General features: G+C 38.2%; 2 protein-coding genes across 3 annotated transcripts in view; one reads left to right on the top strand and one right to left on the bottom strand.

Moving 5' to 3' along the window:
* UBAC2 (UBA domain containing 2) overlaps positions 1–25,127 on the bottom strand; it is a 190,267-nt gene that overhangs the window by 61,953 nt on the left and 103,187 nt on the right. The window lies entirely within an intron of this gene.
* LOC116818579 (G-protein coupled receptor 183-like) lies at positions 10,653–24,388 on the top strand. Its single transcript, XM_032769600.2, has 2 exons — positions 10,653–10,722; positions 21,086–24,388. Exon 2 carries the CDS (start codon positions 21,123–21,125, stop codon positions 22,188–22,190), a length of 1,068 nt encoding a protein of 355 aa, XP_032625491.1. The 5' UTR covers positions 10,653–10,722; positions 21,086–21,122; the 3' UTR covers positions 22,191–24,388.

The raw sequence follows: 25,127 nt of genomic DNA on the forward strand, positions 1-25,127 counted from the left end.
TAAAAATCATCTCTGTAAAATCAGGATGGAAAATACTTTACAGGGTAATCAGATTCATATAGCCCAGAGGAACCCCCTCTAGCCTTAGGTTCAAAGTTACAGCAAACAGAGGTAAAATCCTCTCAGCAAAAAGGGACATTTACAAGTTGAAAAAACAAAAATAAGACTAACACGCCTTGCCTAGCTGTTACTTACAAGTTTTAAACATGAGAGACTGATTCAGAAAGATTTGGAGAGCCTGGATTGACGTTTGGTCCCTCTTAGTCCCAAGAGCGAACAACCCCTAAAACAAAGAGCACAAACAAAAGACTTCCCACCACCAAGATTTGAAAGTATCTTGTCCCCTTATTGTTCCTCTGGTCAGGTGGTCAGCCAGGTTTACTGAGCTTCTTAAACCTTTACAGGTAAAAGAGGCATTAACCCTTAACTATCTGTTTATGACAATCACCCTGTCCACATATTTGTTGACCCCCTCAAAGAATTCTAATAGATTGGTGAGGCATGAGTTCCCTTACAAAAGCTGTGTTGACTCTTCAACAAATTGTGTTCATGTGTGTGTCTAATACTTCTGTTCTTTACTATAGTTTCAGCCAATTTGCCTGGTACTGAAATTAGGCTTACGGGCTTGTAATTGCCAGGATCACCTCTGGAGCCTTTTTAAAAAATTGTCATCTCATTCACTATCCTCCAGTCATCTGGTATAGAGACTGATTTAAGTGATAGGTTACATACCACAGTCAGAAGTTCTCCAATTTCATATTTGAGTTCCTTCAGAACTCTTGGGTGAATACCATCTGCTCCTGGAGACGTATTACTATTCAATGTATCCATTTGTTCCAAAACCACCTCTTCTGACATCTCAATCTGGGACAGTTCCTTAGATTTGTCACCTAAGTAGAATGACTCAGGTGTGGGAATCTCCCTCATATCCTCTACAGTGAAGACTGATGCAAATAGTTCATTTAGCTTCTTTGCAATAGCCTCATTTTCATTGAGTGCTCCTTTGGAAACTTAATTGTTCAGTGGCCCCACTGTTTGGCAAGCTCTCTGTTTCTGATGTACTTAAAAAAAATTGCTGTTAGTTTTTGAGACTTTTAGTCATTGCTCTTCAAATTCTTTTTTGGATTGCCTAATTATATTTTATATTTGACTTGCCAGAGTTTATGCTCTTTTCTATTTTTCTTAGTAGGATCTGACTTCCAATTTTTAAAGGGTGCCTTCGTGCCTCTAACCACTTCTTTTACTCTGCTAGCCATGGTGGCATTTTTTTGGTCTTCTATGTTTTTTTAACTTGGGGTACACATTTAATTTAAGCCACTAATATAGTGTTTTTTTAAAAGTTTCCATGCAGCCTGTAGGCATTTTACTCTTGTGACCGTTCCTTTCAATTTCCATTTAACTAGCCTCATTTTTCTGCAGTTCTCCTTTCTGAAATTAAACGCTGCTATGGTGGGCTTCTTTGGTATTTCCCTCGCAACAAGGATGTTAAATTTACTCATATATTATGGTAACTATTACAAAGCAGTTCAGCTACATTCACCTCTTGGACCAGATCCTGTGTTCCATTTAGGATTAAATAAAGAAATTGCCTCTCCTCTTGTGGGTTCCAGGATTAATGGTGTCTAGAAACTTTATCTCTGCATTCTGTTTTGAGGTGACATGTGCCCAGTCAATATGTGGATAGTTGAAATCCCATATTATATTATTATTATTATTATTGAGTTTTTTATTTTTAAAGCCTCTCTAATCTCCCTGAGCATTTTGCAGTCACTGTCACCATCCTGGCCAGGTGGTCGGTAATATATCCCTACTGCTATATTCTTATTATGAGAGCAAGGAATTACTATCCATAGAGATCCTATGGTACAGTTTGATTCATTTAAGATTTTTATTATATTTGACTCTATGTTTTCTTTCACATATAATGCTGCTCTCCCATGAGCACAACTTACTTTGTCATTCCTATACATTTTGTACCCCACTAATTGTCATCATTACACCAAGCTTCTATGATGTCTATTATATCAATATCCTCATTTAATACCAGGCACTCAAGTTCACCCATTTTAGTATTTAGACTTCTAACATTTGTAAGCAAGCATTTATAAAATGTGTCACTTTTTAACTGACTGCTTTCATGTGGTGTAACTGAATGATATTCTTTTTCATTTGACTGCTTTTCTTCAGTTCCTACATGTATTTTATCAACTTCTATCCTCTCCTCTTTATTAGGATATAGAGAATCCCTGTTAATAGATCCTGCCCTATGGGAGGGTCTGTCTAAATCCAGTGCTCCTCTGTACCTGTCAGCTTTTTCAAAAAAAACCAACCAAACAAACAAAAAAAACCCACATACTTATCAGTTTGCCAACTTTTTCTTTATATTTTACGTATCATCATCTAAGGAATCCATAATTACAACAAGATAAATGGAGTATACATTCATACAGCCATCCTAAAATTGTATTCAAAAGTAATATTATCAGAACATATATAACTTCCAAATGTTCTCTGACCTGTGAAATTATAATTCCCTGCATTTTGAGCAAATAACTTCACAGTTTGCCAAAACTGTAGTGTACTTTTCAGGTTTTATTCCTTCTGTACTAAATAATGACTCAAAACACACACATGCTTTACAATTAAGAGTGCACTTAAGAAGGGAAATTACAGAAAGGAATTTCCCATGACCACTACTGCATTTTAACACAGATAGTAAACATTCAAAGTTTTCTTAAATGTTAATATCCACTGCAAATTGCAACAAAGAAACAGAAAATGTCATCTGAAGATCAGGCCAGTGGCAAATCTAATCCAGTATCCTGTGTCTGACAATGGCCAGATTCCAGATAACTGAGAGGATGATGCAAGAAACGTGAAAGCAGACAATCAATTATTGGTGATAGCAATCAATATGTTAGCAACTGGTTTATGCCCTGAAAGATTTGGGGCAGTGCCCCTTAAAAATCATAATTAATGTAACTGCAGATGAGATGCTCTCCTTGTCCTTATGTCTCTTTCTTTTTTTAATATCACTAAAATGTTGGTCTGAATATCTTGAGGCACTGAGTTCCATAGGCTAATTATCCATTGTGTAAAAAATATTTCCTCTTATCAGTTTTAAATTTGCTTCATTCCAAGTTCATTGCCATGCTTATATTTTTATACTAGAGCTTCTGATTTACTTTCTTTACACCACCATTATGTTCTGTACTTCTATCATGCCCGGTTTTATTAATTTCTAACTCCACTCTGTAACACTAGTTTTATGTCAGATTAATTCCACTGAAATTTAGTGGAGTTACTTCAACCTAATCCAGTGCAATAGAGAGTAGAATCAACCCTGCTACACTCAACTGTTCAATTCCTTATAACAGACACAATAGCTAATATCAATCCATTAGAAGATCTACAGCAAACTCATTTTTTTTTAAACTTTTGCCGCAACAGCAAATGTAGTTTTCACATGATACCATAACTGACTACCTCAATATTTCTTCACTCTAGTTGCCATTAGAGTTTAGCAACCAGCTATTGCATTGTTTGTATTTTTGGTTAAGTAATACATGTTTACTTTAAATAGAGAGGATGATCTTCACAGCAATGTGAGATTGAAAAGGCCTATTCACTCATCTCATTAACAATGATGGATTGGTTCCTACATTTTTGACTGCCTTGGCCAGCTCCATTTCAAATGTTCAAAATACAGATGTTACAGAATTTCATAGGGAGGCTACTCCCCATTGTTAGAACTTCTGATATTTACTCTAAATCTTTATTTATTTAGTTTCAATCCATATCTCCTACTTATATCCATTTGGACTTTACATGGGTTCTGACTGAATTTCAGTTTCTCAGAGGAGCAAAATCCTAACATTGTGAACAGCTCAGTACAGATAGAGACCAATACAGAAATCCTTTAAACTCACTCTGAATCAGGAGTATCAAACTCATTTTGTGCAAAGAGACATATTCTGCACTTTTAATTAAGTTATATGGCTTGGGCATACATTTAGGACTATACACTTCCATTGATCTACAGCTGTTCTTCCAAAGATGTCAATGGGAGCTGAGCACATGAATCAAAGGTTGAATATGGTATTTATATCTCCCTAACGCCCGGATCCTGACATTTATAACACACAAGTAGATGTCTCTGTCCACTTCAATTCTTACAGGCACAACAATCCACCCATACCTTGTAAATTACAGGACTGGATCCTAAAACTTTGAATTAAAGTAGTTGTTCAATAAGGTATTATCCCAGTCAATATCACTCAGTGGGAAAACATGCTCTCTTTTAGAACCACTGCTGCTTCTGGCCTTTCCTTCTCCTTCTTCACCATCTTCATTTTCTTTCCCTCTTTTCTGACTTTGTGTCTCTCCTTTCTTCCCTCTACATTTCCTTTCCTGCAGCAATTCGTAAACCCCCTTCCAAGTGGATTCACTCACAGCCCCTACCCTATTCTATCCACAAAATAATCAGCTATAAAATAATTTATGCTGACCTTTCAGGTGTCATCATTAGAATTTAGAGTCAATACCACAATCAGATAAATTGGGAGTTTAGGGGAAGGGTGGGAGACTGGTTGTGAATTTCTAAAAGCCAAAGTCTCAGACTATCTACAAACTGAGTTTATGTTCTGTTCAGATTTGGATCATTACCTTTGCAGACAGGGGGGGCTAGAAACTTACATTTTCAAAAAAGTGAAAATTTTGAATATGAATAGGAACAGAACAAACGTTGAACATGCCACATGGATAACATATCCAGGCCACAGATCTACTGTAACACAATGTTCTACATTTACACACTCATCACTTAGACAAGTACATTCAATTTCAGTACACTCATTGCAAAACAAACATAGCAAAGGTTTAGAAAAAAGCACTATGTTATACGTGTTATGTTATTGGTGTTATATATTAAAAAAAATGAAAAGGAGGGTTTTCATAGCCTAAAAGTTTAAAGTGATGGACCTATTTTGTCTGGAACACGGGGAAACAAAACCCAGGAGATTCTGTAATGCAGAGGTGTATAAACTATGAGCTGATATAGAAAAGATCAGTCAGGCACTCCTACCTATCCTTTTCTTCAAGAGAAAAAGACAATACTCAAAATTAAAAAAAAATTAAAACAGTTGAAAATTAAATACTTTTAAATTTAGCAAATGTCAGTGCAAAGTTTGGGAAAACAGATCTGGTTTTACAACTGATAAAGTAAAGATTAGGGAGCTGATCCTGCAGAGGTACATCTGCAAAAATTTCCCCTGTAGTTAATGGAAGTTTTGTGGGAGTAAAGTTTGCAGAAATAAACCTTAAGTGATTTCACTTGGAATAACCCATTATACTACTGTTATTACTAACTACTACACATTTTTCTTTAGTACATACAGTACAGACCCATTTACGCACGGATGTCGGGAGTCAAGCTGTAATGATCACATGTTAACGGACTGCGGGTTAAGAGGGCTATGCTGAAATATCTTAATATCTCTATATATACACAGGTATAATCATCTAGGATTATATATGTATTCACAGCGTCTCAAATACTACAGGCCTATCTGTTAACAGCGCTTTGCAAGAATATAAATTCAAATGTGTAATCTAATAAAAAGATTATTACTACTACATAGGGGTGAAAGTAACTCAGGACACTTACCGGTACAGGGTGGGGGTGGCTCGGGCCCCCAGAAGGGGCACGGCCCAGGGTGAAAGGGGCAGGGCTAGGGTCAGCATCTCCCAGCCAGCCCTTCCAGACTGCCTGGTCCATGCCGCCCGGGGTTCCTGTGGCGATTTAAAGGGCCTGGGGCTCCAGATGCCTTTGCTGCAGTAGCGGCATCCAGAGCCTCAGGCCTTTTTAAATAACTGGCCCGGGGGCAGCTGCTCCTTTTGCCCCCACCCCTGTTGGTGGCCGAGTGAGGGGCAAAAGGCGCAGGGACCTTAAAGCACTGCAGGGTCCTTTGCCGCAGCAGCACTTTAATATTGCTGCCCCTTCCCCCCTGTCAGCGGTAAAGACATACAACACATTTCCGCTCCACACTTCCAGTCGATTTCTATGTCAGTGAGTTAGTGAGCAAATCTGCAGCACTACATAGCAAGTTCCTGTACCACGTGTTAACAAGTCTCGTCTGTTAAATAGGTAGCATTGGGAGGCATGACACTACCACACATTAAGCAGATTCATGCGTAAACGGGTCTGTCCTGTACTGTTTACAGAGTGCCATGCAGAAACATAAGCTAAAACAACATTCATGGCAATTAAATTTATTTGGGCTTGAGAGCAAGAGCCCTGAGAAAATTGCGGTTAATGCAAAATGCAACACTACGCGTCCTAAGTAACACACGTTACCAAGAGCAAATCACCTCAATGCTTTGCTCTCTGCTGACTGCCCACAAAGCACCAGGTTAAGCTTAAGGGGTCAGTCCTTATTCTGAAAATGTTCAATAGAATCCAGAAAACCTAAAGACTAGCTCACCCACTGGGATACTCAGGATAATGAAACTGTTCCCAGAAGAGTGAAGCTCACCTATACACGAAATAGGAATCACTCAGGAGCTGGCCCCAGACTATATAACTCTTCCTCAAAGAGGAGGACCTGATCTTGAGAGGAAGGATTGCCCTACAGTTATGGCCCTAGACTAAGACTCAGGAGACCTGGGTTCTATTCTTGTCTCTACCCCAAACTCCATGTGTGACCTTGGGCAAATCACTTCACAGCTCTGTGCCTCAGTTCTCTCTGCAAAAAGGTGATAATGATACTTCCCCTACCTCACAGAGGTACTGTGAGGATAAATTCACTAATCCTTGTGAGGTGCTCAAATATTAAAATGATGAGGCCTTTATGTCAGTAGGTAGACAGAAGTACCACAACTGCTCAAAATACAAAGTGTATTTCTTAGATCTTGCCTTCCCTAAGAACACGTAAGCACATTAGCTTACATGCAACCCTTTTACATACCAAAACCCTCAAACAAACAAGCAACCTACAATGATGATTTAGGAAATCTGTCTGTACAGCTTACGAATTCTGTCTGAGCTCTCTGTATGCGTCTTTATCAGACTGCAAACTGGGAGCTAGCTGTCTTCTCCATTGTCTCTATACCTCCATACTCGACAGAAATTCCAAGGGGTAGTGGTACAGGGCTATCAGTACATAAGGTCATTAAACTTGGACCATCTTCTGAATGCTCTAGAATGGTGAGGAAACTGAGGCAGGGAACGTGCGTAGGGTTTATTTTTGTATAGATTTGTGGTTTTTTTCGTGCTATTAAAGAGCAATGGTGGTCTGTGTGTTATGTGTTACAACCATCACATGCCCTTTTCAAGACTTAACCTGTGGATTCCGAATATCCACACAGCTGGAGTTCTGGGAGAGGATGTCTCAGCTCAGGGAGAGCCTCATGGGTCAACACGAGCGAAAGGAGCTAGGCAACTGGACTGCAAGGTTTCAGTTTTTAGGAGGATCTGCACCCTAAGAGTATGCCTAGAGTCCCCAAGACAGTGGGAGTGCCCGGACTTGGCTCAGACTCCAGAGGCTTAAAGCACACTGGATCCAGAGGTTGAATTCCCTCACAGCAGCCTAGCAAGTGGCCACAAAAGGGTGCTTGACCAGGTCTGTGATACTTATGCGTACAAATGGAGATGAAACTCTGGAACTGGCAGTCAGATTCTGCAGTGATAGGAGTGGCATAATAACAGAAACCAAGTAGTGAACAACTCCAGCAGAATTCCTCCACCCCAACAATTACCACACTGCTACATTGTGCTAGCTGGGGACCCTGGATAAGCTTTCTGTAGGGCCCAAGAAAGTACATTCTAGTAATCCAATTTATCAAAGCTATGCATGATGGTATCAGATCAGGTGTGAGAAAGGGGAGGGACATTTTGGTGACATTTTCAATGGCAAAAGCAACCTTGAAAAGGACAACAGTTAATAATCTAATTCTTTTGATATTATTATTTATCCTGCATTGGGACTCACTGTGCTAAGAAGCTGTACAGATGCAGGACAAAAAGACAGTCAGCCCTTGCTCAAGTATCACACCCAGACTTCATATTTAGAAATTTCTGATGGCATACTAAGTATTTTTACTGCTGGGCACAGAATAGAGTGGCAGTATTGCTTTGTCTAGTCACATGTAATTTGTATAATTTCTCTTCAAACATTAGTTTCTCTCTCAATTCCTCATAGAAATGAATTCTATTCTATGGTAAAGCATGCAGTGACGCAGCTTAACTCCTCCATCTCCGCCCTCACAAAGAAAAAGAAAAAAAGATATATCATCCCAAAGCTCTTTTGAATCTGGTGCTGGAACAGAAATACACCTCAAGGACCTGATCTAATGAGGTGCTGACAGGCCTAACCAACTACTCAGCTCCATGGATCTGAGGGGGCTCAGCATCACTGAGGAGCCATTAAGTATCTTAAAGGATCAGACCTTTTAGTAATCTACTTCCTAACTAAGCCTACTCACTCAGATTTTAAAACCAGGTCACTCAACCAGGCCACTAAACACAGCCCAGTTTTTGCAGAACTGATTAGTAGGAGTTTCTGGGGGAAATCCCAGGTAATTCTAGATTACAGTCGTAAAAGCAAGTGACAGGATTTTCCATCCGTCATTGATCTCAATAACCTTGTTAGCAAGTAGATGATTTAGCTATTTGAAAAAAAAAAAAAAAAAAGTTCTACCAGGTAACAATAGCTTATCATAAAATTCTGAAACATCATTCCTTTCATTTTTCCTAATGTGTTCCAATAAAGCCAATAAATCTTTTTAGGGTCAGTTTAAAATTTTTACAATTTAATTATTTGTGGCACTTTTGACATGAGTATTTTATACCTGTGCTGTTATTTATTATCTGTATTGCAGTAGTGATCAAAGTACAATAAGCGCTCTGCAAGCTGAATGAGAAGACACAGTCCCTAGAATGCTTACTCTACTACAGTGGTTTTCAAACTGCGGGTCGTGACCCAGTACTGGGTCACATACTGTAAGGCACTGAGTAGTGGTAGCTCTGGTCAGCACTGCTGACCGGGCCATTAAAAGTCTCGTCGGCGGTGTTGCCCGGCTAAGGCAGGCTAGTCCCTACCTGTTCCAACACCACACTGCGTCCCAGAAGGTCCAGCTCCTAGACAGGGGAGCCACAGGGTTCCATGCACTGCCCCCGCATCGTCTCCTGGCCAATGGGAGCTGGGGGGTGTGCGGGCGGTGCCTGCAGGCGAGAGTCATGTAGAGCCACTTTTGTGCCTCCACCTAGGAGCTGGACCTGCTGCTGGCCACTTCCGGGGTGCAGCACGATCCGTGACGCCAAGACAGGCAGGAAGCCTGCCTTAGCACCCCTGCTGTGCCGCTGACCAGGAGCCACCTGAGATAAGCCCATGCCCCAATCCTCAGCCCCCCCTCAAACCTGGAGCCCCTTCCTGCACCACAAACCCCTCATCCCCAGTCCCACCCCAGAGCCTGCACCCCCAGACCAGAGCCCTGACCCCCTCACGCACCTCCAGCTCTGAGCCCGCCCCAACCCGACCCCCCTCCTGCACCCCAAACCTCTCATCCCTGGCCCCACCCCAGAGCCTGCACCCCCAGACCAGAGCCCCTTCCTGCACCCCAAACCTCTCATCCCTGACCCCACCCTGGAGCCTGCACCCCCAGCCCAGAGCCCCTTCCTGCACCCCAACTCCCTGCCCCAGCCCAGAGCCCCTCCCACATCCAGAGCCCCTCATTCCTGGCCCCACCCCGCAGCCTTTACCTCCATACCCCACCACTCTTCCCCAGCCCTGAGCTCCCACCACACCCCAAACCTCTCATCCCCAGCTCCGTTGGGTCATGGGCATCAACAATTTTCTTCAATTGAAAAAAAGTTTGAAAACTATTGGTCTACTACATGCAGTGTTGGAGCTGTGTCGGTCCCAGGATATTAGAGAGACAACGTGGGAGAGGTAATATTTTTTACTGGACCAACTTCTGTTGATGAGAGAGACAGGCTTTCAAGATACACCTGAAGAAGAGCTCTGTGTAGCTCGAAAGCTTGTGTTTCTCACCAACAGAAGTTGGCCAAATAAAGGCTATTTCCTCACCCACCTTGTCTATTCTACTATAGACAGTTTCAAAGAATATCTTTCTAAAAATCTGCTCTCTATGATCTTGAAGCACTGATAGTATGAACATGGACACTGAGAGTACTACTTTTATATAGTACCTATCACCATGTCACTTAGCTGAATAATCTGCAAAACATTTTTAAATAAGCACAGATTCTTAAGTACCGAGCTCTGCCACGCACAAATTTAAAATGCATTCATTTTTTTTAAAGTAATATGAAAAGTTTTTCCTTCTGGAATTTTCAGTTGGTTAGAGGTTCAACTAAGCAAAAGTCTTGGTAAAGTCCCTTCTATGGAAGTTAGTGATACATAACTTCTAGGGGCTTTTTGTTTCTAGTTAATCTCTTTTTTGAACAGATTAATTTAAAAAGAAGCAGAAAGACACCTCAAATAGAGAGGTGCTTTCACTTCCCTTCAAAACTCAGGTAGCGAATCAACATCAGAGTACAGAAAAAATACTTCTTGCACAAGGGGGAAAAAAATATCACCACTCCATAAAAGGACAGTCTCACGCAATCACTCCTAAAAACAATGAGCAAAAAGGAAACATTCATAGTTAAGCTACACTGCTCTACACAATTACTGCACAGAGGATCTAAAAAGCCACTGATATGTAAGTACTAAAAAATAATTTGCTGTTTTAATTGAAATACAACAAATAGTTCCAGGAAGTTAATGTATTCTTGTATTGCACTGAATTTTCTCATGTGGCTGGATGGATATATTCTTTCTGGGTGGGAGAGAGAAATGTCAACAGGAGAAATTCTATGCCATTAAAACAGTTTACTCAGGCAAGTTACAATAGAAAGACTATTAGTTACTTTTTAATCCAGGTACCAATTCATCTTTGGGTTCAATGATAAACAAGTTGAATTAAAATGTTTTATTTATAATATAGCCTTTTGAAAAACAAAATGCAAAAGTTCATTGCTGCATTAGAATGGAGTTTTTGCAAAATAATGTAATTTAGATCATATCAATGTAGAGATTAATGTGGAAGAAAATATTTTTCAGTAAATATTTCAATGTGTCAAACAAAGACTTCATATTTCTAAGTTAAAAGCTCTCCCTCTCTCTCTTTTTCTGTGCATGTCACTCAATGAACCTGGTAAGATACTTCAATAGTTTGAGAGTTTCTGAAAGCACACTTGCGGCAGCAGATAGCCTGGAAATATTTGTGATATTACAAGCTATGAAACAATCTTTAGACTATTTTCAACCCAACTGCTTCTCAATCAAAACTTTACTCATACTTAAAAACAATATAGTAATGATAATTTGCCAGGAGGCATGTAAGAATTTCTCCCTCATCTTTTGACATGTACTGTCTTTTCAAAGCTTTTTCTGAATAGTTGCTCCTTTTTCCAAAATGCATTTGCTTACACTTTTTGCCCCAAAACATCTTCATATGCTGAAGTTAATGCAATGTTACCGGCTATTTGATTTTTAAAAATATCCCCTACTGATAAGACTGATAATTTTTTATACTGCAGCGGAACATAAAAAAAAACATTAAAAAAATAACGTTTTTCAAATTTAGCAACTCTTAATTCTCATTTAACTTTTCAAACAAAACAAAGACAACCCATAGATCTTTAAGCACATGGATAGTAAAAAGATCAGAAAAGGTGAGCTTTGGTAGCTTTATGGATTATTAACCCAACAGTTCATATTGCTATCACTTTAATCAGCTCCCTTTGAATGGAGCGACTGAATGCTTCTTGATAACTGTTCTTTATCAGCCAGTCATTACAGTTATGTAGCTTTTAATATATAAAACAGAATAAACAGAGACTGCACCAGGACAGGTTACACATCAATAATGTATTAATTATAAGGCAGAGCGCTTTCAGTGTTAAAGCACAAGCTGCCATTTGAAATGTTACTTGATTTTAGGAGTGTTATTTTAAATGGTTCAGAGTTTTTCGAATGCTACATTTTTTGGTTCTTCCCTTATTCAGTTTAAAAATTTTAAGTGAAAGGAGTTTAGTTGTCTCAACATCAGCTTGGTCTAAGCACTAAATCGTCTTAACAACTATAGATGTTACACGAGAGGACTCGCACATTTTTCATAAACCACATAGACCACAAGCAGAGAGAGAAATTCGTTAAGTGGACACCTTTTCTCCCATTCAGCCAGACCACACACACTACCCTCCCTTTATTCACAATCACAGAGCACCACTTGTTTACATGCTAAAGTAATATTACAGAAGTATTTAATATATTTTTAAAGCTGTCTTAATCCAATATAATTACTGAAAACAAGGCGCGCCAGCACCATGTAACCAGCTAGATGTAACCAGCTAGCTCTTTGTGGAACAGCAAATGGGAACCTCTGTTACACTTTGCAACAGATAAATTACTATGCCTTTATTGCCCACTGTCCCTACTACTACAGGCATCTTTCCTGCAACAACAAAATGGGATGTGCCTATGAGAAACTACTTGGGCATGTGTTCTCTCTCTCTCACTTCCCCAGCCAATGCCAGGACTTTACAGACTTTTTAAAATCTTTTCTGCACTAGTGGTTTGTAAGTTACCTTTGGAAGCTGAAATGAAATTTATTTCCTTTCCAACATGTTTTTTGTCCATCACTCATTTATCATTGTAGAGTGGCAAATGAATGCTGGGCAGACAAATCTTACATATTTATTTTAAAGAACAAAAAAAACTAAGTAAAGATTTGGATTTTATTTCTAAATATAAAAGGGGAATGGTACATGACCATTAACTAGGCAGTAGACATTAGACGTTCTACTGCACCTTCATTAGCTTGTTGAACAAGCAGTACTTCTGTTCTTCCCCTTTTGTTTACACTAATTGTATTGAAGTTTCTATTACTTTAGAATGCAAAAGATTGTCATAAAGACTGTCATAAAACATTATCCAAAGTACAGTTAAAATAATCTCCCCAGGAAATAAACATGATAAATTTCCTACAGAAACACCAACTCAGCCATTTTGCACATCCTGAGTACTGTTAAGCATTTAAAAATATAATAAATTAAAATTTTAAATATGGAAAAACAGGAATAGAAGATACTACAGTACATAGTTCCAAGAGAGCAGAGTTATCTTTAGTATGATAACCCTAACTTTTGCATTTTCTTACTTTTTATTTTAATTGTGCAAATATTAGTGTTCTGTTAACATAGTGTTTTGCATTTATTTCCTAGATGCATTTTAAGAGAAACAACTCACAAATAATCTGCATGAATGTGCACTCCTTGGAAGCAAAACATATAGCTTGTAACTAGTGAACTGGTGCTCTTTGTGTGTGTACTTTTTCAATGGCACTATTAATTCACGTATACTTCAAAGAGCATATGCTCTATCTATGCTTTGGTGTATTGCTTACAAGATCTGCACTAGCGCCTCTGTTGAAAGGATAGGTCCAGGGACTGGCCTCAAAACTCCCTCATAAAACACAGAGTACAAGGCCCAAAAGGTGGCTACGGACCTGCTTACCATGCCCAGGTAGCAACTTAGGGATCCACTCCTCAGAGTTCAAATTTCACTGGATCTAGACATACCACTGTATTTTGGGCATAGCTCAACAGCCCTGAGAAATTGGAAATCAATATAATATATTAAAAACACCAGGCTGGGGTGTTAGAAAGAGGCAGGATAGTCTAGGGCAAGCCTTCCTGCAGCCTTTCAATCTGTTTTGAAACCTTGCACATTTTCCAAGCTGTTAATGCACACCAATCTCTCTCCTAAAATGTTCTCTTGCACTCATTTAGCATGCAAATTTCTAACATTCATAACTTTGTTAAAACTAATATATCAGCAAAAATGGCTGATAAAAAAAGACGGCTGAGGCTAAAATGGGGCGTGAGGTGAGAGTCCCTCAGCCTAGGTTGGAGAAGGAAGGAAGAAAAGAAATCCATCATGTTGATAAAGGTTAGATAAATATACTCAAACCTTTCATATTATTTCTTCTCTGTCTTCAATATAATGCTAAGACTGCCACCAGATCCCAAAACTTTTCTCTCAACTTTTCCTGCAACTTAAGTCACCCTTGCAAGAAGCAGACAAATTAGGAAATTTCATAAGGATAAGAGCAATACATTAATTAAAACAAAAAACAAACAAAAATCCCACAACACTATAGTGTCTAATCATGCTCCATATTGAAAAAGGTTTGACAAATCTCAAACCACAGATCACTGGAGTCAAGCTAACAGAGAATTTGGTGGCTGGACTTTCTCCCTTCCTCTCACCCGCCTTCTATTCTCTTTTTAACCAATTATAAAATAAATTATTATTATTCCTTGTCTTTTTGTTAAAGAAATATCACGTGTGCCATACTAGAATAAATAAACCAGTCTTATATACAGAGTAAATAACAATTGTCTTTCCACTCTCATAATGCTTGCTCTCCTCCAAACAATAAAAATTATAACGATAAAAGGATGCACAGATCACTTCAATTTGTGGATAATGTTTTATATGTGATTGTAGCCATTTACACATGCCCTGGTGAGAAAATTGAAAATAATCTATTATCTTTCATCCATATTATAGCAAAAGTAGAGAACAAAAAGAAAAATTCAGTCAGCTAGGCCAGTATGGGGGAGAAATAGTTGCATCTCTTGTATACAGTCCAAATGTACACAATCTAATGCCCCAATCCTGCAAATACTTACACATATATTTAATATTATGTATATGAACAGTTCCACTAAATTTAACAGGACTACATGCATGTGTATAGTTAATCATTTGCATAAGTGCTTGCAGGATCAGGGATTTTGATTTACAAACTTCTCAAGGCAGAAGTCATGGCCTTTTTTATATAGAAATAGCACAATGGAGACCTTATCCTGGCCAGGAACTCTGGGTGCTACAATAGAAATATAGAACAAAATATTATATTATCATTTAGTAACAACTGTCTAATTCAATGAAAGAGTGCTAATGTTATGCTAATATTTGAAAAGGCCAAGCAGGATGACCTGAGTCATAGGGTGGTGAGTTTGACATCAATCCTGGGCAAAATAATGGAAAAGCTGATATAAGATTCAATTAATAATGAACTGAAGAATATTAATATAATGAATGCCAGTCAATATGGTTTTATGGAAAATAGTGCTTGTCAAATAAATCGGGTTTCAGTCTGGGATGAATGAAGGTAACTGCACAGATATCACATACTTAAGCCTTGTCTGCATTACAGGCGCTACAGCAGCATAGCTATGGCACTGTAGTGTGGATGCTTCCTACAGTGAAAGAAGGGATTTTTCCACCGCTATAAGTAATTCTTGCACTCTTCCACTGACCTAATCTTGGCTATGCTGGGGGTTTGATCTGCTCACACCCCAGAGTGATATAGATCTGTCAATCTAAATTTTAAGTGAAGACCAGGCCTTATACTTTTGTAAGGCATCTTAGTATGGCATGGCATTCTAGTTAAAATATTAACACTATATAACATCAATAAAGCGCTCGTTAAATAGATTAAGACCTGGTTAACTGACAGATCTCAAAAAGTAGCTTTTTAATATCATCCAATGACAGATTTTCTAATGGGTTTCTACAGGGATTGGTTCTAGGTCTGCTGCTAGTGAACATTTTTACCAGTGATCTCGAAATAAATGCAGACTCACTGCTGATACAATTTACAGATGACACTCATACAGAGCGATGTAGACAATTTGGCAAACTGGACCCAGTCAAACAAAATGTATTTTAATACAGCCAAATGTAAGGTCATATATCTAGGAACAAGGAATAAAGGCCATACCTACAGAATGGGGGGGCTGCAGGGTCGGCGCTTCCATTAGGCGACACTAGGCGGTTGCCTAGGGCGCCAGGATTCAGGGGGCGGCATTTTGTGCGCTTCCCATGGGGCACACGGGAGCTTCCGGTTCCACTCCCATTGCGCCGCTGAAGGACCTTCTGCCGACGTGCCGCGGAAAATAGCGGCAGGCAATTGAGCAGCTCAATGACTGCTGCTGTCGCCTGCGGCATTTCGGCGGAGGATCCTTCTTCGGCGGCACGATGGGAGTGGAACCGGAAGCTCCCATACGCCCCGTGGGGAGCGCACAAAATGCCGCCTCCCAAATTCTGCCTATGGTGCCAGTTTCTGGCGCCGCTCCTGGGGGGCTGTATCCTGGAAAGCAGTGATTCTGAAAAGGAATTAGGGCTCATAGTGGACAAGCAACTCAACATGATCTCCCAGTGTGATTTTGTGGCAAAAAGGTTTAATGCAACTTTGGATGGATAAGTAAGAGAGTAACTAGGGAGGTGATTTTTACCTCTTTATACAGCAATCATGAGACCAACATTGGAATATTGTGTCCAGATCTGATGTCCATATTTTTAAAAGGATATTGAAAAATTGGAGAGGGTGCAGAAAAGAGCCAAAAATGATTTGAGGGCTGCCTTACAGTCACAGATTTAAAAAGCTCAATCTGTTTAGTTTCTCAAAGAGAAGACTGAGAAGTGACTTGATTATGTATCTTCAGGGGGAGAAAATAAGGTACTAAATGGCTTTTTAATCTAGTGGAGAAACGCATAACAAAAACCAATGGCTGGAAGTTAAATCCAGACAAATTTAAATTAGAAATAAGGCACCCATTTTTAAAGAGCAAGGAAGAGTAATCACTGGAACAAAATACTAAACAAAGTGGTGGATTCTCCATCTCCTGAAATCTTCAAACCAAGAATGGATGCCTTTCTGGCAGGCTTTTGGAGCTGTGCTCTGGCTTCGCTCCAGCTCCAGGCAAAAACATGCAGCTCCCCTGCTCCGGAGCTGCTCCACGCTCCAGTTCCGGGCTCTGCTCCAAAGCCCTGCTTTTTGGAAGATATGCTTTAGTCAAACACAAGTTATTGTGATCAATACAGAGGTAACTGGTATAATTCTATGGCCTGTGTTATACAGGAGGTTATAATACATTATTAAATGTTCCTTTCTGGCCTTAAAATCTATTAATCTATGAATCAACGCAATCAAATTATTTGCAGCCCACAATGCACCCGCATTTACCCATTCTCATGTATTGTCTCATTCAGACAAAACTAAAAATCAAAACAACCATATCACTATAACTTTCTTCACTATACTGGAAAAATAATATGACTTCCAGTAGCATGAAATATCCATTTTGTATTCTAGGAATTGTGAAAGCGTGTTCTAAAGTGCTAACTTTATAGTTATGTTTTTCAAACCTCTACATTAAATTAACTTGAAAGGAAAAGCATGATAAAAAATTGAGAATCGTCAGTTCATGCAGGTGTAACACTGACAAACAATTAAAGTTCTAGTCACATTTATCAGCCTATTATGCAGAGCAAGGAAGCAAACCATTGATATGTCAAGGACATCAAAGTGGTTGCTGAAATTCTCTGATACAGTTTTCTTGATACATCTTTCTAATAAGGTACAACACAGTTTGTAAAACCACAGTTCATCTCTATGATTTTCTTTAAAATTAAGCACAGGGAAGCAGTATTTTAACATAGGTGACATGAGGAGGACATTTCATTTAACAATATAATTAAGTAAAAGTATTCCAGTAGCAGTTGTTGGAGGTTGCTTAGACATATTGCAATTCATGACAGACAAAAAGACCAGGAGTACTTGTGGTACCTTAGAGACTAACAAATTTATTTGAGCATAAGCTTTCGTGGGCTACAGCCCTCTTCTTCAGATGCACAGAATGGAACATATAGTAATGAAATATATATACATACAGAACATGAAAAGGTGAAAATAGCCATATCAACTCTAAGAGGCTAAGTAATTAAGATGAGCTATAATCAGCAGGAGGAAAAAAAACTTTTGTAGTGATAATCAAGATGGGCCATTGCAGACAGTTGACAAGAGGTGTTAGATTCAATTTGTGTAACGACATGGTTGAGTCATTACACAGATTGAATCTATTTCCCCACGTTAAGTATCCTCACACCTTTTGTCAGCTGTCTGCAATGGCTCATCTTGATTATCACTACAAACGTTTTTTTCCTCCTGCTGCTTATAGCTCATCTTAATTATTTAGCCTCTTAGATTTGATATGGCTATTTTCACCTTTTCATGTTCTGTATGTATATATATCTCCCTACTAGATGTTCCATTCTATGCATCTGAAGAAGTGGGCTGTAGCCTACGAAAGCTTATGCTCAAATAAATTTGTCAGTCTCTAAGGTGCCACAAGTACTTCTGTTCTTTTTGTGAATACAGACTAACACGGCTGCTATTCTGAAGTATGACAGACAAAGTCATTGGGGTAAATCACCAATTCAGTGCATAGTGCTGAATTGAATCAGTGGCTCAATGGGAGCACAGTGCAGTCATACCAAGGTGTGCGAGTCAAGTAACTGTTTAATTAAGCTGAGGCTTGGAACACTGAAGAAGTGATCTGCTTCACTTTTGGTCAGGCAAGAACACGTAGAACACTACTGCCCTTTTCTACCACCTAGTGGATTGTGATAGAGGTTTTGGAGAAGGAATCATGTACTCTAGTCACATAATGAACTAAGCAATAATGATTATTGCCATGAAACAAACAGACGGCAGCCTGGATATCAAGGAACAGGGAAAGATCACTCTTGGACTAATTAATAATACTGTAGACACCTTCCTCTAGGAAGTAAGTTTCTCCTTAATGGTTGCTAGTCTAGTGTTAGTAAGAAAAGGCAAGACCAATCCAGCCAAGATTCTCTCTCTGTATATCTATGTTTTTATACCAGGCACATCAGCCTGATATCTGAGCAATAACAGAGTACTAACAGCTTCAGTTCAGCATAAGAATGCAAGTAATATTACGCTGTAACATAGCAACAGAAGTCACATATTTATATTTCAATTTATATTTTAATAAAGGCTACAGATACAATTTATGAACATCTACTCTTGCTTAGCAAAAATTATTTTCACTAGGAAAAAACTACTATGTTTTTTCTATATTGCAGTTATATGTATTTGCATAGTATGTACTCTGTATATTAGAAATAGTTATACATTTGTTTTACACCAGACTCTTCATTTTTAATTATTATATCAAGAGTACAAATCCCACAATTCCTCAAGAAGAACTAATGTCTAGTTACCTGAGGGAAAGCTGGGTGGAAGAGGGGTACCATAGTGAATGGTGAAGACATGACCAGAAAAGATCAAATACAAGAGACGGAAATAAGAAACACCCATTTCCTGTATTTAAATTCTTATAGAAGCACCCAGGAGAGTAGATGAGATTAGACTAGACTAGATTAGATTAGACTGATAGATTATTTTTTGCAACAAGGGAATATTATAACATCAAGAGGAGAGAAGAAGTAGGAAAGGAAATCAGAGCAATCCTCACGAGGATAAATGCATTATTAAATGACCACTCACACCATGCCAAAATGCTCTGAATAATCCATAACCCATTCAAATAAAATTATAGTCAGAAATATAATTATACAGCAATTCTTAGCAAGTGCTTTTTCATAACCAAACAAGTAATGTCTGTAAGTTTGCTTTCATGAACACTAAATAATGGACATTACTTTACACCACGTTTTCCTATTCAAAGCTTACTTTGAAGCTTACTTACCCGAATTCAAATTAGGCTCTCCACTGAAAGCATGAAGAAGTTATTACTTCAAGTTTATCACTTGAAAAGGCTCAGCAATCTCTAGGCTCAAACAGGGCAAATTAAATCCCAGAAAAGCTGTAGCCAAGATACAAAAATCCATTTCAGATTTTAATTCCAACCCAGAATGAAGTATTCTGATGTCTGATATCTGATACATATTTTATGATGAATCTTCAAGAACAAGCTGCCACTGCTTACCTGTAATATTTATCAGTACCAGCTGTCTGACCATTCTCTCTCACATAGTCTTCTGTAATAGTACAACTATGGAGCTGATATATTACACGGAAGAATCTGTCTCAAAGATGATCTAGCTTAATATAACTACCCTGACATTAGGCACTATATGCAGATGTTTATAGCTTAATGTAAGATCTGAAATACGTGATCCACACATCTACAGATTTATTCTTCACAGACAACTACATCATAGGGCACATTCTGCACTCACAAGGAGATGAATTGAATGATGTTATAGGTCTTTTGTATCTCTAATTTCTATAATTCTGTTACATAAGCTTTTAGATTTATAGGCCCCGAAAATCAAGAGTTGCAGACTTTGAGTCCCAAAGGCCTGCTAGGTCAATCATGTCCTCTCATATTTTAAAAAATATATTTAAAGCTATTCTGAATTTGCTGTATTTCCATTTAGTCAACAAGTATGATATATTATACCTAGATTACACGCCTGTTCCAAGAACCACTGAAAAGCGGCTTCAGTGACAGTGTGAGTAACCACTTGAAATCAATATACTTGGACTATGTCGCAGAAAACAACCTTTTCGTTCTAGAGTTAAATGAGTTTGGAAGGTTTCAGTTCAATTGTTATAGGCAATACTAATGTTGATAAGGCCTGGTCTCTATGAATTAAGTTCTAGTTACATGCTAAAATAAGTCACAAATTTAGTATCACTGCCAGAACCTCTTAGCAAATTAAAAAGGAACAAAAAACCAAATAAAAACTCCCTAAAATTCACAAAAACAACTTTTAAAAGGTTTCTGTAGTTATCTGACCTTTGGTGACTTCACATGATTATGTCTCATTTTACTTTTAAACAAAACTGAGGGCTTTTTTCCCCTCCAGGCTTCTTTAAAAGTTCTCTCCCTAACCTCAAACATTTATTTTCTACAGAAAGATATTCTTCTAAGCCAGAAATTTCCGAATTCACCCAAGTTTTGCTTTCTGCATGGTTTTGTTTTCTTTGATCAAAGCAATAGAGCTGAACTTTTTTAAAACCACCTTAAAAAAATGATTTCATCATAATCAAGTTTCATTTCAGGTTTTACAATCTTGGCTGATGCAAGATCAGTTGGCTGCTGCTAGGGGGAAGAAGTCTGTCTATATTTATTACAAAATGTTCCCTTTTGTTTTTTTTTTCTTTTTTGTAGCGCTATAGCATTTCCTCCAGAAACACCAGTTGTGAAAATGGTCACCGTCACCCCAGCTTTTACAACTCCTCAGACAAACTCCTGCGACCTGTATGAACATCAAAATACAGCAAGGATCTTACTGCCTGTGTTTTACAGCTTTATTTTAATTCTTGGTGTGTTTGGAAATGGACTTGCCCTTGTTGTCATTTTTAAAAACAGAAAAAAAATCAACTCTACTACCCTCTATTCCACAAATCTTGTCCTCTCAGACATTCTTTTTACTACTGCCTTGCCTACACGAATAGCATACTATGCACTAGGATTTCACTGGCCATTTGGAGAAACACTTTGCAGACTAACTGCTCTCATATTTTATATCAACACATACGCAGGTGTAAACTTTATGACTTGCTTAAGTATTGACAGGTTTTTTGCCGTAGTCCACCCTTTTCGATACAACAAAATCAGAAGAATTAAACATGCCAAGTATATTTGTATATTTGTCTGGTTTCTTGTATTTAGCCAAACACTTCCATTGCTCATACAGAACATGTCAAACGAGGAAAGAGAAAGGACTACATGCATGGAATATCCAAACTTTGAAAAAATTCCACATCTACCATGGATACTTCTTGCTGCCTGTTTAATAGGGTACATCATTCCCCTTGGAATTATACTATTTTGTTATTCTCAAATTAGTTGCAAACTTTTTCAAACTGCTAAGGAAAACCCATTAACTGAAAAATCAGGTATAAACAAAAAGGCCATCAACACAATCATTTTTGTAATTGTCGTTTTTGTCATCTGTTTTACTCCTTATCACATTGCAATTATCCAACACATGATCAAGAAGCTTCAATATAATCCTTTGTGCAGTGAACAGCAAACCTTCCAGAAGTCCCTCCATTACACTGTGTTTCTGATGAATTTTAACTGCTGCATGGATCCTTTCATCTATTTCTTTGCATGTAAAGGATACAAGAGGAGGATAATGAAAATACTGAAACGTCAAGTTAGTATATCAGTTTCAAGTGCCGTCAGGTCAGCTCATGAAGAAAGCTCACGTGAGATGGGAGAAACACACATGACTATATTTTCAAAATCTTCAAATGGAAAGTTATAAACTGAAAATACACATTCCAGTAATGCAAGTTTAAAAATACTGGGCCTACAGTAAATACTGTTTATGCTTCCGTGCAGCAAATTAAGTAAGATTGTTTCACGGTATCTTAGGAAATCAAAGGTGATGTTGGACTAAAAAATAAATGGTCATGTGAAAGCAAGAAAACTCAGAATTAGTATTTTCTAAACTGAATCACTTTGACCTGGCTTCATGAATTTTCTAGGAGATTTCCACCACTGAGTATGACTTGCACCTTTCCATTGCTGGATTTTAGGAAAGCTTGATTCACACTATCTACTAGTTCTCTGAGAAAGGAATAAACTAAAAACAGCTAATAGCTCAGAGTGACTAAAAACCAACACATCTAAAAAGAGGTAAACATCTGACTGAGCTCCAATGTAAGCACTCTTGACTAACATGGTGTGTTATGTGCACTGGACTGACAGGGCAATGGTAAAGACATAAAACAAAGAAAATAACTTTTGAAGGAAAATAAAATGTACATTTTTTCATGGATAATTATAAATGTGTAATTTAGATCCTTCTGGAGGTAGGGTTGGATTACAGTATTCAAAACATGAACATCTTATCTAAATTTATCATGGATAACTTTGTGAGAATACTAGTGAGAGAGAGTTAAGACACTGTTAGTTTGTAAAATTTTGCATGTGTAAGTAAATCTAAAGAACAAAGAGTATTGTTTCCCACAACTACCCAAAGGTCTTCCAGGTTCCTGCTAAAGTCACAGGTTGCAATAACAATAAGATAAAAGATTCTAGAAATGGGAAGAAATGTTTATAGTTGAAATCACCACAATGTGTTAAATTTGTTCGTTATAATGGGAAGTGTGACTGCCTCTTCTTGGACACTGTTTATGTGGAGGGCTACTAAATGAAAACAGCAGAAGGAGCAAGCTTCACCATCATGGTTGCTGCTGCCCACACCATCTTCTGGGATGCATCACACCACCATGGGGCCTTCATCGTTCTGAACCAGAAATATGCCTTGACAAGACCAAGCCATAGTGGGAACAGATGACACCAATATCAGAGGTGCTGGAACAACTTTTCTAGTGGGAGTGCTGAGAGCCATTGACTCAAACTGTAAACCCTGTATATAATGGAAACTACTTCAAGCCCGAGGGTGCTGCAGCACTCTCAGCACCCCTAGTTCCAGCACCTATGACCACTCTCTTATATGTTCACCTCTGCCCTCACCTTCCCCACCTCAGAACTGGCTGACTCCTGAACAACACCTAGGATGCCAGTCTTTGGTTCCTGCCATCATACCCTTCCTAATGTGTCATGTTCTTTCCCACCTTATTTCTCCCTTTTTTCTATTTCTAGTCTTCTGTCTAATGAGACTCTGCCTTAGCTGGGCAACACAACTTTGCCACACTACTGTGAACAAGAAAGGCAAGCTAAAAACAATGCCAGATCTCAGAGTGGCAATAAGACCATGTGCTGTGCCTGTGTTTCCCCAGCAGTGAGGTTGCAACTGAAAGTCATCACCAGAGAAAGGAGTTACATTTTCTATCTTTGCTATTCTTTATATGTGAGTTCACTATGTTTTCCCTTAAAGGAACCAGGACCATATTTGAACAGCACAGCAGCAGCAGCTCAGGACCAACTTAAGTAACTTTTTTCTCATTTCTCCACAAAAAAGTACAGTTAATACCATCATAGTATCTAAAGACTACCAACCGGAGATTTCCAACCATAAAAGACACTATACAGCTGAAATGGAACAAGGAAAACTGTTACAATGAAAGACTTACTTCACTGTTTAAGTTGTAAATGCTTCTACTGTTTTTTCTGCTTTTCCTGTCTTTTTATTAAAAAGTTAAAGATGTTTAATGGTACCTGTTAAAATGGCAGTAAGTCAGCAATAACTTGTCACTAAACAGTTAAGTGTGATTTTATGTTGTAACAGGAAACATGGGTTTTATTAACATCTTATTCCTGTAGGGCATGTGACACCCCCTTATCGCAACGGATTCCATACTATAAATGTCTGTCTTTCCACTCAAGGCATGCATTTGGTCTAGTTTTAGACTGTAAGACCCTCAGAGCAAGACATTTCTCTATATTTGTGTTCATTACATTTTACAGGCAAACAGTATGTCACCATACAAGCAATCACTTATGTATATCTCTATTTTTTAACAAATAAAATCAAATCACAAATTAGTATTAAAATATTAACTCCCTCTTTTCTCTATGTTCTCACATCTATCATTCTGTTATTTTTAAATCTAAATATATATTTTAAAACTAAAGAACTAACTTAATGTCAAAATGCTAGTTTTCCTTGAGTAAGGACTGCAGCACTGGTCCAATTACATAATAGTTTATTTAAAAAAAGTCTTACATAATGTGCCCCTTAACTCTTTTTTCCTTATTTTAGAACATTTTCTCAAATATTTAATGAGACATCATCCTTCTATAAAATAAAGATCTAGCACTGAATTACATGGCCTCTTAAAATACCTACTTTAAACTTAATTTCCTGGTGGCATTTTACCATGAGTAACAACTGATTGTTTTAATGATTTCTCGCATAGTGATTTAATGCATTATGTAAAAAAGGTTACAATTAGTTCTAATGCAGACTAGATTCAGATGAGAAGCAGCACCCAATTTGTAGACCTTGAAGTCAAATTGAAATATAATATACTTGGAGAAAAATCTTCCAGTGTTCTCTATTAGGTTCTTCTCCAGCACCCACCCATCACTTTAGTATCAGAATATGCCCTCAAACAAACTGGAAATAAGAAAGAGCTCATCCACCTTTTGAGAATTCTTCCTACTCCTCCCCCGTAAGAGGTTGCAAGAATATTTTTCAGCGTGTGCATGCAAGAGCTACTCCTCTTCCTCTTTTCTTATGTGTTGCTGATGTTGTGGAAAGGCAAAGCTAAAGGAGTGAATTTCATACTCA

Source organism: Chelonoidis abingdonii, chromosome 1 (assembly GCF_003597395.2).
Source record: "Chelonoidis abingdonii isolate Lonesome George chromosome 1, CheloAbing_2.0, whole genome shotgun sequence".
NCBI classification, from domain to species: Eukaryota; Metazoa; Chordata; order Testudines; family Testudinidae; genus Chelonoidis; species Chelonoidis abingdonii.

Excerpts from the sequence above, each read along its gene's own strand:
- LOC116818579 (XM_032769600.2), top strand. The coding sequence starts at position 21,123 with ATGGTCACCGTCACCCCAGCTTTTACAACTCCTCAGACAAACTCCTGC.